The 15,706-nt window shown below is 31.7% G+C and overlaps 1 protein-coding gene across 5 annotated transcripts in view; it reads left to right on the forward strand.

Annotated features, from left to right (window-relative positions):
• The window catches only part of LOC143250443 (USP6 N-terminal-like protein), a 60,853-nt gene that overhangs the window by 16,989 nt on the left and 28,158 nt on the right, over positions 1-15,706 (forward strand). For 3 of the 5 annotated variants that reach the window (XM_076500995.1, XM_076500986.1, XM_076501003.1), the window contains exons 2-5: positions 10,840-10,941; positions 12,924-13,089; positions 14,488-14,530; positions 14,776-14,856. In XM_076500995.1, the coding sequence (XP_076357110.1) occupies positions 10,938-10,941; positions 12,924-13,089; positions 14,488-14,530; positions 14,776-14,856 (294 nt within the window). In that variant the 5' untranslated portion in view covers positions 10,840-10,937. The remainder of the gene's footprint in view (positions 1-10,839; positions 10,942-12,923; positions 13,090-14,487; positions 14,531-14,775; positions 14,857-15,706) is intronic. The other 2 variants (XM_076501020.1, XM_076501011.1) reach the window with 1 other exon arrangement.

A 15,706-nucleotide genomic window follows, 5' to 3' on the forward strand; every position in this document is an offset into this window, starting at 1 on the left:
ATTGTGGGGACTGCATACCCTTGATGGTCATCTCCTCGGTGAAGATTAGTCATGTAAGGGAGAATGCTGCTGACCTTTTGCCCTTCCTGTGAGCACTTCCGAATTGAGGGGTCTCTAACCTGACCGTTTAGTCCACTACGTTGCGTGACATTTCATTCAAGTTGAAAATTCGAAATGCGAATTATTACAAAGCATAGAATCGAAGCAAAACGCGCGTATTATTGGTATTATTTTTCTAACATATTTACACAGATACTGATTAATTTGTTTGTTTGGGGCGTTATTTTTGATTTGTGAACAAGATGTGTAGTATAGTTGTAAACGAACGTGCCCCATGTTTATATGTGCGTGAGTTTACAAACTGTTTATATAATCTATATAATGCGACATTTTTACTGAATACGTGTATAAGACGTTGAGAAGAGGCGATTCTAGTTGACCTGGTTTTGTTGGGGTTTTCTTCCCATACATTAGTGCAGACAAATAAAACGTTTTAATGTTGGGGTGATTTCAAGGTGTTGGAAAGTAAAACTGCAAGCGGTGTATGGACTGTGAAACTGTTGTCCGTGTTGAATGCTCCTATATTGATTTGTTCAGTTGCTTGTGTGTGATGTGGGTGTAGAATAACATGGTAGTGTTATCGATAGCTGTTGTTTACACTCCAGGCCTAATCCAAAAGTGAGTTGTGTCTGTCACATATAATAGATGCATCAACATTTAACGTGTACGAAATAGCTAAATTAATGTTCATTTATTTCAATATATTAGTTTATCCCCCGCTAGTACAGATGTGAGTCAACAAGGTTTACAACGCTAAAATCAGGGGTTCGATTCCCATCGGTGGGCTCAGAAGATAGCCCGAAGTGGCTTTGCTATAAGAAAACACACATACACATTTGTTTATTTATATTTTCTTTTGGTTTTGGTTTCGATGATAAATACTATACCAGATGTACTATCAATATTCATTAATGACCACATGCAACTCAATACCTAACGTATCTTACTATAAAAGATAATCCATGATGTGTATATGTGTGTGTCAGTATCCATGGTTTACTCGATTATCGTAATATTTGTATGGTAACGTGAAATTGTTCAATGTTGTACATTGGTCATTTTCTTTTACAATTTTTGCTCGAGAATGACAAAAATTCCCAGTAATAGGGTACATTTTTTTCCTTTATATACTTTTTGCTTTTGCCAGCCAGAGTTGACTGATTCATTATTATATTATATTAGATTTTTGTAGGTCAACTGAAAACTGTCCAATGTTGTACATGAGTTATTTTGTTTTAGGATTTTTGCCCGAGAAGAAGGTTTTATATAATCCAATTATATATTATCTGACTCAGCTAGTATTATATAACATTTAGGGAAAAAATTACTGATATGAAACAGACGCTAAATAAACGTGACCTTCTAATGTACGTGATAAACTTTCATTAAACCTATTTGTGATTGTTTTATTTTATAGCTACGAAAGGGTATGGCTGAAAAGTTGAAATTCTGTCGGTATTTTATTGAATACAAGTTGTTTTTCAGTTTCTTTTCAATCCAACTGACAAATTTTGTTTTTTTGCGTGTTACAACACTTTAAGTGTAAATAGTTTTCAAAATAAAATGCATTTGGCTCCAGAAGTTAATGACGCCAAACGTGCATGACCTGTAAGCTGCGGAAGCGTTAAAATGTGATGGCCAATCTCACTAGTTGCTGGTAAAATAGTGACCCAGGATTTGTCTGCTGAAGTAATTCATTCTGCTAAAAATATGCTTTTGCATAAAAAAATATAGCCAAGAATTTTTAGAGATATATACAATTGCTACAAAATATATGTATTTTAATTACCCAGTGGCGAAAGATAGGATGCCACTGAATAATTAGAATGCTTTTCCATGAACAAGATTCTGTTTCTATTATTGGCGGCTTGGCTTCTACGCGTTTGTACGTATTGACTTTAATTTTGAATCCAAGTGTTGTAAAACCGAATTTAGGTAATTCAGAACCCTAACTAGGATTTAAAAGAATACTACATGTCGTAAATACATGCTCAGCCAATTCACTCAAAAATGTTTACGTTTCATCGAGAGAAGGAAGAAGTGACGAAGCTGTGGATATCTTAAGGACAAAGATAAAAACAAAACTGGTCGACAGCACAATATTCACTAACAGCGAATCTCGGTATGAAAGTTGCTCATTTCTGTTGAAGGATTGAGGTTCGTAATGTTAGTAGTGGGTTTGAGAAAGCTCTCAAGAAAGCAGCCATACATCAAAATAAGCCAAACAATCACTTGCATCTAAACTTTTCTCAGTTTTAATTATCCTGTTTGCTCTGTTGCTAGATGTATTGGAAATTAGTGAAAACGTTGAACAAAGATTTTTATTCTCGTAGATATAACTGTACATGTATGAGCAATTGTTTTCTAAATATATTCCATATTACGTTTTACTGTGACGAAACATAATTGGATCTAAGACATAAAGCATAAAATAAGGCCATACTCTAAGCTCTTTTGTTTATCATAAGTTTAGTATTTATGCTTTTGTAATTCTGGTTTTCTCTGATGCAGACCTAGCATGATATGACTTGGTCGTTATGGAGCTCCACCTGCAGATCGCGGGATCGAAACTCATCACCGAATATGTTCGCACTCTCAGTCTTATGGTGGTTAGGAACGTTGTGTGACGACGATCATTTATAGTATTCGTTAGCAAACAGTAGCCACGAATTGGCGATGAGTGGTATTCACTAGACGTTTTTTCACTCTAGTTTTATCCCTTCAATGTTAGGGGCAGCTCGCTCAGGTATCCCTCGAGAAGCTTTGCGCGAAGTTCACTCTTTATCAGTAGTAGCTTATCAAGATCATCTTTAAGATTTACAGTTATATATATGACTGGTATTTTTATCCTATTGTTTTTTGTCACTTTTAGATCTTTTCTTTTAGAGAACGTTATGATCAAAGAAGACACCCACAACAAAATATATTGACTAAGGAATACGCCCACAATGCAAAGAAAACCCTATAACTCTAGGGTTTTTATTAATTTATATCAAAACTTCTTGAACCTACGTGTGTTTTCTAACATCGTGAACACACAACACAAATATTACAACTAAGGAATACACCCACGACAAAAGTCTTATTTTCGTTCGAAGAGGAAGCTTTTATAATTTTATTTTGATTGTATGTATCTAGGTATTTCACTGACCTTTCGTAAATTCAATGTGAGTTCACATTTAAAACAAGTACAAGCTACACATGTTGGCACGCAAAATGAAAGTAAATATTGAAAAAAAAAATCACCTTCATGAGAAACTTTATCCAGTTTTTTGTATTTTTTAACACTCCCTTGGGTATTCAGTTGAAGGTCACTTTTCTATAGATATGAATTGAAATAAAAATTATATAAAATTAATATTTCTAATTCATCAAACTCTAAAAGAAAATTTCGCATTCAATGAATCTGGAGTAATTATACATACATACATACATACATATATTTGGTTTTCTTGTATTATTTGTACAGTTTATTCAGTACAATTTCGTGTACTTTATTAATTCGTAATGAAAATATTTAATGTATTCTTGATGAAGGAAAGCATGAAGTTATTCAAAAACTATTGATTTTGTTACGTAATTCACTAGTCGTACACAGAAAATCTGATCTTCCACTGGCTCAGTGCGTGTCTCGTATAATTTACACTTGGTTTTGAATGTTGACAGAGTTTCAGAGTCCCAGAGCCATTCTTTTAAGTTTATTTGCTAGGTCGGGAAACAGAGAACGAAACTGAATTTATTACGTGTATAAGTTGTAATATAACGAATGCGCTAACGTTATGTAAACAGTTAAAGTATTCTCTACGTAACTCACAATGAAGTTAAGAATCCATTCTACACGTTTCTTTTGTGATAGTTTATAACAGTTTTAAAACTATATAACAGTTCTCTGTTTTTAAAATTGTAATGAAGATGTTAATTCATAATAAAATAATGTGTAAATACGAGTAAAGATTACACTTTTTTAATTAAGCTACTTTTATTTTTTTATTATATTTTTACGGTATCTAGACACATCACATTAGCCTGTATCTCTCCATTCTAATAAGAAAATGAAAACACTTTATGCTTAATACTATGAACTTGTTCTTTGGTGAAATAAATTGAGCAATGTTTGGTGTGTTCAAGAAATCTCTTGATTACTTTTAGGGTAATATCCTGTATTAATAATTGATGCAGCTGTTAACAAGGCCTTTTCCTAAACTACTCGATTTTTGTTCGACATAATAAAGGCATAGTTGGTGCGAAACATCTGTGCTGGAAACTTACAGAATGCAAGAGAATAAAACTTAAACTTTAGAGAATAAAGTGCTTAAAAATTATTCGTAGTTGCTTTTTAAACTGTCTTAAGTTATTTGAGTATAAACTTTTGTCTTGCTCATATTGGTCGTACTATTTTATGCGTGATTATAGGTAAATTAATTAATAAACTGAAAAATTTCAGATTTACCATGGAGTAATAATATGGGATTTGATAGAAATGTATCTAGTTTGCACTTGATAAACTTAATTACCAAGACTCTTGCACTGTTTATTTAAAGGCACCAAAGAGAAAAATCTATGACAAATTTCACATTCGAGGCTCAGACAATTAGATAACTGTAGTGTGTGGAGCAATCAATCCTTTAAAAGAAAACAAAATGTTAATAAAACTCCTCTCCTTATAAGAACAAGAACATAACCTTCATTAGGACTGTACGTAAGGGTTTGATTATACCGTTATTGATGTAATTTTGAAATGTCGTACAAGGAAACTGGAGTTTGTAAAAAATATATTTTTTCAATAAAAAGTACCACTTTTACTATATAAAAACATTACAGTTTATATTAGTAAACTTAATGAACATCTTGTTTTGGATATTAAATCGTTTTCATGCAATGAGTTGCACGTGACTAAATAACACAATTCAAACACTTCTAAAAAATTTTTTCTGATTTTTTGATCAACTATGAATACTATGATTTTTAATTACTGGAAGAAACAGCTATCCATAGAGTGGCTTTTGTGCTACTCAAAATAATTGGGAATTTCGGGCATCGGAACATAACAGTACAAGGAGAGGTTTTATTTCAGAAAGAGGGAGAAACTTTGTTATCAGAATCGCAAACAAATTATCAAATAGCTCATTTCATTCCCACCATGGCCAGGTTGTTAAGGCACTCGACTCGTAATCTGAGGGTCGCGGGTTCGGATTCCCGTCACACCCTACATGCTTGCCCTTTTAGCCGTGGGGACGTCATAATGTGCGGTCAAACCCACTGTTTGTTGGTTAACCCAAGAGTTTTCAGTGAGTGGTGTTGACTAGCTGCCTTTCCTCTAGTCTTACATTGCTAAATTAGGGACGGCTAGTGTAGATAGCCCTCGTGTTGCTTTGCGCGAAATTCAAAAACAAAATAAACCTCATTTCTCTCATATAGTGCTCCCCCAGTAATTCACCCTTGTAGACTCCATTCATGTGGTAAGCATAGTTAGCCTTTCATACAATTTTGTGCTTTATAACAACTGAAACTTCCACAACATTTAAGATTTACATCAGTGTTGAAACACATTTTCCCTGTTTTATTCATCTTCTGCTAGTTTGCCCTGGCGAGTTCGTGGTTTCTGGACCTGCAATGCTTTAATCTAATGTTCGATTCTTTGCATTGGACGGATTGCAGATACCTGTAGTGTTGTTTAGTGTTAAAAAACAACAGTAACATTTTAGCCATCTTAGATACACCATAAAAAATATCACGGAGCTTATTGTTTTGTCAACAATATATATGTTAAAAACGGCTGGTTTTGATTGAGAATTTTTATGTAGAGGAGCGAACAACGTTTCGACCATCTTCGGTCATCGTCAGGTTCACAAAGAGAGAGGTAACTGACCGATAGCTGACTACATGTTTGAAGGTTTTTTTGTTGTTTTTTTTAAAGGTATCTAGTTTTGTTGCTATAAAGAAATATGTCGATTTATGGGAATGAAAGGTATTTTTTTCAAATAAACTTTGTTGTATTTGTTTTTCTTACTAACTGGATACTAAAAAATAATTATCTAAAAATTGAATTTGTTTCATTCGTGCTTTGATTTATAGCACAGCATGTTAGAAATTTATGTAGGGTTAATGTTAGCATTATAATAAACACTTAGAATATACTTCAGATATCCACTCATACATTGCGGGATATCCGTTTTGGGTATTATTCACAGACTGTTTATACCAGAAGCTCGACCTTTGACCTATTCACAGGCCGTAATTGTGTAATTGACTCCCCTTTATAATAACGATAAAATGTTAACTTATTCCTGCACTGATTTAATAAGCGACGCAATGCTAAAGTACCGTATAGAACATAAAGTGCTTACAAAGTATAATCTTACCGGCAGTGCTGGATAAGTGTGAGAGCGAACAGAAATGTTTCGAGTAAGTGAACGTAATTGGTGTTTCCTACTTCGACGAGCTTGTTTTACATCGGACATGTCAGTTTTACATGCAAGTGGTGAAAGGACGTTGATCGAAAGTTGATAGAATATTAACTTAGTTTTATACCATATTAACTTAGTAATTTGCTCAACATTGCTTTAGTCTTCGGTACCTACACCCAGGGAGCACACAGGTACTCCTAGTAACAATAAATTTATTTGAATTAAATATTATTTAAATAAAGTAGCAAGGTTGGCATTATAATTAATTTCTGTAATTCACAAGTTCAAGGTTATTCGTTAGTCTGCTTACGTTCAGTGCAACATATTTTTACGGTGACATCAGCTGTGTAGGCAAAATTTATTGATATATCATTTCGTAATAAAAACTTAGTCATAGAAACAGAAACGACCGTGAACACGCGTGTCTAGATTTAGAAATATCAAGTGTTACTCCTATTTAACGTAGAAATTGACCACACAGGTGAGGGACAGCCAATTTAAGTACTTGAAGAAAATAAGATAATCACTTGTTAGAGCAGGGTGAAGACAAACAAGAGTTTCTGAAAATCCCTGGTTTTATCTCAAGTTTCAAAGATCCCACTGGTGCTTGAAAAATATTAAAACCTCGATTACTACCATAAAGTTTGATTTAATTTGTAAGAATATTCACGGCTGTAGCGCCAAATCAGAATGCCCGGATCACGGCGTTGATAAATAAGAGTTTCGGATCGCCCCAGGTTGTTTTGAGGTGTTAGGTATATTCAAACCTAAATACTTGGCAAGAGTGGAATAGATTGCTATTTTGTGTGTGCTGTGTTCGAGGAGAATTTTTAAAGTTCTGGTTATTCGTGCTGACCATGAATACATAGCGATGTTATATGTGAAGTATGACTTTTTTAAAGGTAGTCAAATGCCTCGTAGTAACTCGCATGAATGGATTAACGAGATTTCCACTGTCTCAGTCTAGCGAAATCACAGTCAAGGGAACAGGCTGAGAAATCAGACGGTATAACTGTTTTTATTTTTTGTTTAGCTTTTCCAACTTTACATCAAAGTAACATGGATATATTCAGGTACAACAGTTTAAAAATATTCAGTCTTATTGCCTATAACGTTTTTTAGATTGGGCAAGCATTTTGCCTTTTACCTAGTATAACAATTAATTATTTTACCTAGTATAACAGTTAACTATTTGGGAATATATAAAACTATTAAAACTTCCTTATCATTCTAATCAAGTCTTTCTAAGGTTTTAGTGACATTTATTACTAAGTGGCTTAATTAACTGCATTACACACACACACACACACACACACACACACACACACACACACACCTAATTATGAAGACCCAGCAATAAATTTATTGTTATTGGTAATATAAGAACAGATAAACTAAACTATACAAAAGTTAAGCAAATGGAAATAAAAAGTCGTGTTTTAACATAGCACAAGCACATTTGCAAATTTAATCAGATAATTAATGTAGGAAGTATTAAACTTGCTAATGGGTCATCTGTATACAGAGCACCCCCTACAACACTAACTGTACTGTCTCAAGCAAACTAGAAGGTTGTAATAGGAATAACATCAAAAGGTTTCTTAAGATAACTTTTAATAATTTTTTTCCAGAGTGCATCAGATACATTACAATTTGTTCAGTAATGTTATGGGTGAGTTTTGGAATTTATTTGTTAGGTAGAATAGTACACATGGAAAACTGTTGTATTGTAAAAAAGTATATATCTACTCAGTTATGTATTTTAAATACATATAAAATAATTGTTTGTTGGTTAACTCTCAAATATGGTAATTATAGAAATGTGTGCATATTTACATGTTGCAATTGTAATGACTGATGGCTCGAGAATCTAAGTTAAATGAGCTGGTATTACATTAACCTAGCTCTGCACCTTTGATACTTTTATTGTGTTATGCAAATGCATCATAAAATACAACTCAATCAACAGATTAAAAATTGTTTTGTGGGTAATATTAATGTTTTACACATTCCTTTTAAATTTATCATTTATAATGGTTATAATATATGTAAAGTGAATTGTGTTCAGTAAAAATTGAGAGTTTTAGTGCAGAAATTGGGAAAAAGAGGTTCTCATATTTGGCACTGGGAATGATGCCAAACTTTGGCTTTGTACAATGCTTGTATGTACTTGGAAATCTTTTTTAACAAGTTAAGTAATATCTATACTAAACTTGTTTGAATTGTTTAATGTTATTTAAGACTGTTAGAATTTTTAGGAATTGTTAATTGTCCAAGTCTTCAAAGAAATCTGCATTTTCTAAGACAGGAAGTTATTGCTAAATATAGTTGTTCTTTGATAACTATAAACTTAAGGATGCTGTTGTTTTTTTTTTCATGAACAAATTTATGGAAATAGTGAGTTCAACTTGTTTTTAGCCCTCTGTTGTGTTAGTAGTTGAAACAGTGTGAGAGCTGTAATATGGGATAATTTACTATTTAAAATTTATTTTTACACTCATGAAGAAATTAACTTAATCTAAATCTGATGTAAATACTATACTAAATTATTAGGTTGAGGAATAATTCGTGAGCATTTTTAAATAATTTCATTCAAGCATTACATGCAAGACTATACAATACTTCAATGCATGAACACATTACACCCAAAACATTTATTATGATACTTTATTTCATGTAATACCTAGGTATATAGTATGCATTGTTTTAAACGAAATTGCAAGAAATTAAATGCGAAAAGCAGATGGTGTTGAAAATGCTCGATTTTGTCCACTTGACAGTCCATTTAATGAGCTGAAAATGAAAGCAAAAATTAAAGACATATGAAAATCAAACACACCATCTATTAGAGCAAAAAATTATCTACCAAATGACATGAAATATTTTGTGAAAGCGTTTCATTTATAAATATATTTGTTTGACTTGAAACAATGCTCACAAATTATTCCTCAACCCAATATATATTTTAAGTTATATATAAAAACTATTAAGTTTATAAGATTTGAGCTCGAAATTTTGCTTAAAGAAAAAACGTTTTTGTAAGTATTTCAAAGATATTTTTGGACCTATCCTAGAATGTATGGGTTATATATTTTGTTATAATTTCAGTTGAAGCTCTTTTTGTCACTTGAAAGCTTTAGAATTGGTAGCAAACATAAAACATAAGGAGTGTCATAACATTGTTTTAAGGTTTTTCAGTGTATCACAGTTCATTGCATATTAGAACATGTACTCAGTGTATAAATATTCTTTACTATATTTTGTAACTATTTTGGGGTAGTCAGTGTTAATTTTGTAGTTATCTTGTTATTAAAAATAGTCACTTTCACATGCATATGACTACAGAAGTACTTTTTCTTTAGTAATACCTAGTCTGAATAAATCATATTAAAGGTTAAGAAAATGTGTGCATAAATAAGCACATACATTTGGCAGAGGAGTATGATTGAGTTCTGTTTTCAGTAATGCTAATTTATCTTTGGATGTTATGGGAGGCTACGTTGGTTGCCATCAAATTATGCAGAGTACAAGTACAGTTCTGTTGCTGCAATATTTGTATTCTCTAATTTGGTGTGTTGTCTCACTTGCATTATGAGGGTGGACAAGAGTTAAGATTTATAATTTAACTTTGGCTTTTTTGGACTTCATAACTGTCTTTTACACTTGTGGATTATTGCCATGTTCAAAACCCACTACAGAAGGTGAATGATAGGTCAACATGGGTTTAAGTGATTAAATCCTTTCATTGTTTAATTATCATTTTTCACATTTTTCTAGAAGTTTTTACCTGTGACTTAATTGAGGAAACAGAATGTACCAAAAATCATCTGGGTCCTGTGTGCACAGTTATCTTCTTACAATTTCTTATACCTTTTGCAGATGTTCTTGAACTATTATATTTCATTTAATTTTAAATTTATTCTACACACCTTAAATGCATTTATGACTTATTTTTGTGACTTGTTATTGTTTCTCACATTTGCCCACTTACAGTTTGTGATGTTTTGTAGGATGTTTGTTTACACACACACACACACACACACACACACACACACACACACACAGTAGAATGGAATCCCATGCCCATTTAGTTATCTAAAATTTTTAAGTGTTAGTGAAGACTGAAGTGTGATTGTTTTTCGTCCACCTAAGACTTGCAGCTAGCTATTGTAGATATGGTTGAACTCTTCACACGTGAAAGTACATTTTTATTTGATTTTCTAAAATTAAAATTTAATACAAATCTTCCACTGTTGAATTACAGTATTTAATAATAGTAACCTAATATTAAGTTACTTTTACATTTTAAAATTTGAATTACTTTGTTAATCAGTACTTGTTTCCATGTCTAATAATTAACTCTGCTCAACAGGTGGGACCACTATTTAACCTAAGTGACGTGGTTCAATCTGTTTTTGCTGCTCTTAGATATGACTGCAAATCTGATAGTGTTGCCACTTCTAGCCAACAATGAGTAAGTTGTGTATTTTATTTCTTATTTTGTAACATAAAATAATAAAAAGTGTTGCCACTTCTAGCCAACAATGAGTAAGTTGTGTATTTTATTTCTTATTTTGTAACATAAAATAATAAAAAGTGTTGCCACTTCTAGCCAACAATGAGTAAGTTGTGTATTTTATTTCTTATTTTGTAACATAAAATAATAAAAAGTGTTGCCACTTCTAGCCAACAATGAGTAAGTTGTGTATTTTATTTCTTATTTTGTAACATAAATACTATACATTTTACAGTGAGGTACATATGACTAGTTTATACATCTAGCTTGTTGACAGCATTTGAGAAAATAGTTACATCTTACACCTGTGTATTTTACATATAGTATGTAAATATATTAATGCCAACTGTACGTGCAACAAATTTTTTAGATACAAGGACTATGGAAAAATAGGATAATTAACATTCTAGAACCATTTAGAACCTAATAATAGTTTTTCAGTCACATATATAAACAAAAAATGAAACATCCATTGTGAAATTCAGTACTAAATCTCTTACTCATAATGAATTTCAACTATATAACCTTTTCAGAATTTTGTTAATAACTAACTATGTGTGTGTGTGTGCTTTTTTAGAAGAAAACATCTACATTAATACACCCAATAGCATTGGGAATATTCTATCAGGCAGTCTGAAAATGCAAATTAATAATAATTGATTTTCCATATATCAGCTGTGTTTTAGTTCACAGTATCCCAACATCTAATACCTTTCACTATCAACAGTCAGCTATGAGTATGTAGTTGCATATCATAATCAATTTCTACATGTGCTTATGCATATCTATTTGCTACCTAATTACAACTGCATAGTTTAAATGAAGATGAAAAAGTTTAATCTTTACTCACTGTCATGTACACATGCACTGTCTTTGTTTTTATGTATTTGGTGTTAATATATTGTTTTCTTAATTAATAAGATCTGGTACAGAACAATAAACAAATACTAAATTAGAAAAAGTAAATCAATAATAAAGGTAATGAAAAATATATGTACTTTGTTACATCTTATTGACATTTTGTGTAGAAAACATTACCAATTTATCCAGTTTTTGCCCTCAGATACTGACCAAATTAGAATAACAAATTGCTTGAATTAACATTTCAGAAATAACCTATACTACTCATGTCAAATAAATAAAACTTTAAGTCTAATTAAAAGAAAATTAGGGAAATAGCTTAAAGTAATTTCATTTAAAGTGAAACCATTATTCACAATGTGAAAGGTATATATTAGCCTATTAAAAAGGCACCAACACAAACTTGTATGACACTAGAATTTCCAGATGTATACATTTCTCTGTATGTGTACACATCTCTAAACATGTATATAAAATTATTTTGTAGGGAGTATATCAGACCTAGTTAGAACTTGAGTTATCATGTAACTGTAACCAACTAAACATATAATTACAATATGTATATATGGATAAAAGTTAGCTTAACATTGTGTGAGCTTAAATTATTCAACTAGATTTTTTAATATCCATATACTAACAGAGGAAATAATCACCAATCTTTTATTATGTTGTATATATAAAAAAAAAAAAGCTGATTAATTTGGTTAAGGTTAATGACCATATTTATTTTGTAGTAGTAGATTTGTATCAACTGTGAATAAATTATACTTAGATTACAAGATACGAACATTTAAAATATGTGCGATTCTGTGGTTTTGGATAGTTAGAAATGTTTGTTTTCTTAAAGCAAAGCCACATCGGGCTATCTGCTGAAGTTAGAAATAATGAAAAACTATTATTTCTTTAGTACTAGTTAAATAAAAATTATGGAACAAAATGAAAAGCTATATTGCATATAAAGTATGATTTTATAATGTTCCTTTTTCTTCATCTAATTAATGTTAACTAAATGATGTAGAATAGAAATCTATACTTTGGGTTTGAAAATTTATTTATTATGATTTTGTGAATGATGTTAGGTACTCAAAACCTCACTCAGCTTGAACAGTTGGAGAAAGCAGCTGAGGAGAGAGCAGCAATAGTTGCTAAATATGATCGTGGTCGAGAAAATGGAGCCCAGATTGACTCTTGGGAAGATCCATCTTTTGAAGTGTATCATGTCACAGACCGTTATGGATTTTTACAGTGAGCTAAAACTGAGTGTTTTTGTCTAACTGCTCAGGATTTTGAAGGCTAGATTTCACACTATTTATCATTCTTCAGTAAATTATATCTAAGTATATGGATATGTATTGTAGAAAAGTAAGGCAGTTTTTAATATTTAAACTGTGTAAAAGATTCAACAGTTAAAGTATTTACCACTCCAATTTATATCTGAACTTGCAACATTCTTCATTATCATTCAGTTCAATATGATTTTGATAATGTATGAAGATTTCCCACCATAGTAGATGTGCTAGACTTCAGGTGTAATCCATTGCACAGCATGGGAAATGGTGAAGAAAATTGTGAGTGTTAGCATTTCTGCTCGTGTCTGAAAGAGACTTACAGCACTGACTCCACTGATTGATTTTTGTGATATTCTTGGACTTTTAGGTATCAGTGGAAGTCTAGTTATCTGTGATTTGTTTTTTTATACTCTTGACCTTCAGGTGCTGGTGGAAGTCTGGTCACTAGTGTTTTGTCATGCTGTGATCTATTGTTGTTGGAAGAGGTGTAGTCACAACACTAGTGTTTTGTCATGCTGTGATCTATTGATGTTGGAAGAGGTGTAGTCACAACACTAGTGTTTTGTCATGCTGTGATCTATTGATGTTGGAAGAGGTGTAGTCACAACACTAGTGTTTTGTTGTATGCTTGAAGTCTGAATATTGGTGGAAGTTTAGTCACAACATCAGTGTTTTGTTGTACATTCAGGTTTTTTTGCATGTATTAGTGTTTATCTGTATGTTTGTGAACACTGTAACTTATAGTTAATCATATTTCTGTGACCTATATAGTATTTTTAAGAAAGATTGTTTCCTAACACACTGGCATAAAGTGTTATGATAAGTAGCATTTCAACCAAGGCTTTCTGTTGTACATCCAGCCTACTTGGTGACTCTGGTATTAAGCATAAGGCTTTGTCATCAGTATTATGTAACACAGGAGTGAGGTTCATAGATTACTACATTCCTTTTACTGAAAATGTGCACAGGGCCAGTAAAAAATATTTTATAAAAAGTATTATCACAAACTACTAATAAGTAAAATAAAACATTCTCCAGTCATAGCAAAATGTTGAACAAAGAATGAAATTATTTTAATATCATTCAATCAGTAGCTGGAATGGACAGAACAAATAAAAAGACTGAATGTGTAGTCTAAGCAACGTGACTTACTGTCATTTTTTAAAAATTAAATTTATGTTTTTTCACCAGTTAGTTTTAATTGATGCTGATTTTGTTATTTTAAAGAAAAGTTTTATAATGTGTTTCAAAACTACATTAATACAAATATTCACCAATCACTATTATCTGTGTCAGTTGAGATGAATTTCAATATGCCACATTTAAGATCAGCTTTCACTTCCTGTTTATGCAGTGACACCCATCTTCCAGAAAGGCTTACAGCTCATGAAGCAAAGGTAATACATATGCAGATTACTGTTTTTAATCAAACCAAATGTTGTCATTTCTCATTTTGTCTATTTTATTGCATACATTTTGTTTTTGTTAGCTATATTTATTTTTCAGTATTTGATTTTACAAGTTTGATATTTGACCTTTTATAGATGCAAAAATACAGCATCAAGAAACGGGTTATTTTCTTGGTGTGTTTTCAAGATTATCCAGTATTTATTAAGCCTTTAAAGTTTATTTTTTATTTTAGGTACGTCAAGTGGAAAATGAGAGATTAAACAAATGGATGAAGATGCTTAAATCGTGGGAAAAGTACTGCCAGAGTGACAAAGTACGTTTGTAATTAGTAACAATATCTTTTGTGTTGTATAATAATGTAGAATTAACTATAATACAAAGAATCAAGGTGTTAGTACTTATTTCCAAAGAAGAAATGTTCTAATGGAGATGTATTTTTTCCTGATTCTGTAGTCATGAGAGCAGTGTTTACAAGATGCTTAAGTTGAGAAGACTGGAAAGGAAAAGTGATAAATTATAATAATGGGAATGATTTAATGTGGGTAAACTAAAAAAACCAAAAGGTTATTTTTAATTTAAGTTTATGGTTTTTATATTAATTAAATGCTACTTCAAATTTTATAAAGCTTTTTCATCTATACTTATGATTTAGTATTTATTATTTCTTGTAAAGGGTTAAGTGCTTTATATTAAAATAATTTTTAAGATTCATATAAGCACTTCATGTAACAAACACAGCTAACACAAAATTCATATAGGAACAATGTATCAGAGCTACATCTTGATGTTTTGGGATTTGTAAGTATGTGGTTTCCAACTAAAATTAATCTTTTATGGAAAAAAAAAAAAAATTAACCATTCTATCCAATGCAAAACATTTAGAAATTCAGGTCAAAAAGGAGATCTTTCCCACATCTCACCAAATATGCTTGCCCTTTCAGTTATGGGAGTGTTATTATGTGACAGTCAATCCCACTGTTTGTTGGTAAGAGTAGCTCATGACTTGGTGATAGGTGGTGATGACCAGGTGCTTTCCCTCTCGTCTTACACTGCTAAATTAGGGATGGCTAGTGCAGATCGCCCTGGTGTAGCTTTGCATGAAATTCAAAACAAACAAAGGATACCTCAGGTTTAGGACTTAGAATTTCCAAGATGGTAATATG

The sequence above is a fragment of the Tachypleus tridentatus genome, chromosome 1 (assembly GCF_004210375.1).
Source record: "Tachypleus tridentatus isolate NWPU-2018 chromosome 1, ASM421037v1, whole genome shotgun sequence".
Taxonomy (NCBI): domain Eukaryota; kingdom Metazoa; phylum Arthropoda; class Merostomata; order Xiphosura; family Limulidae; genus Tachypleus; species Tachypleus tridentatus.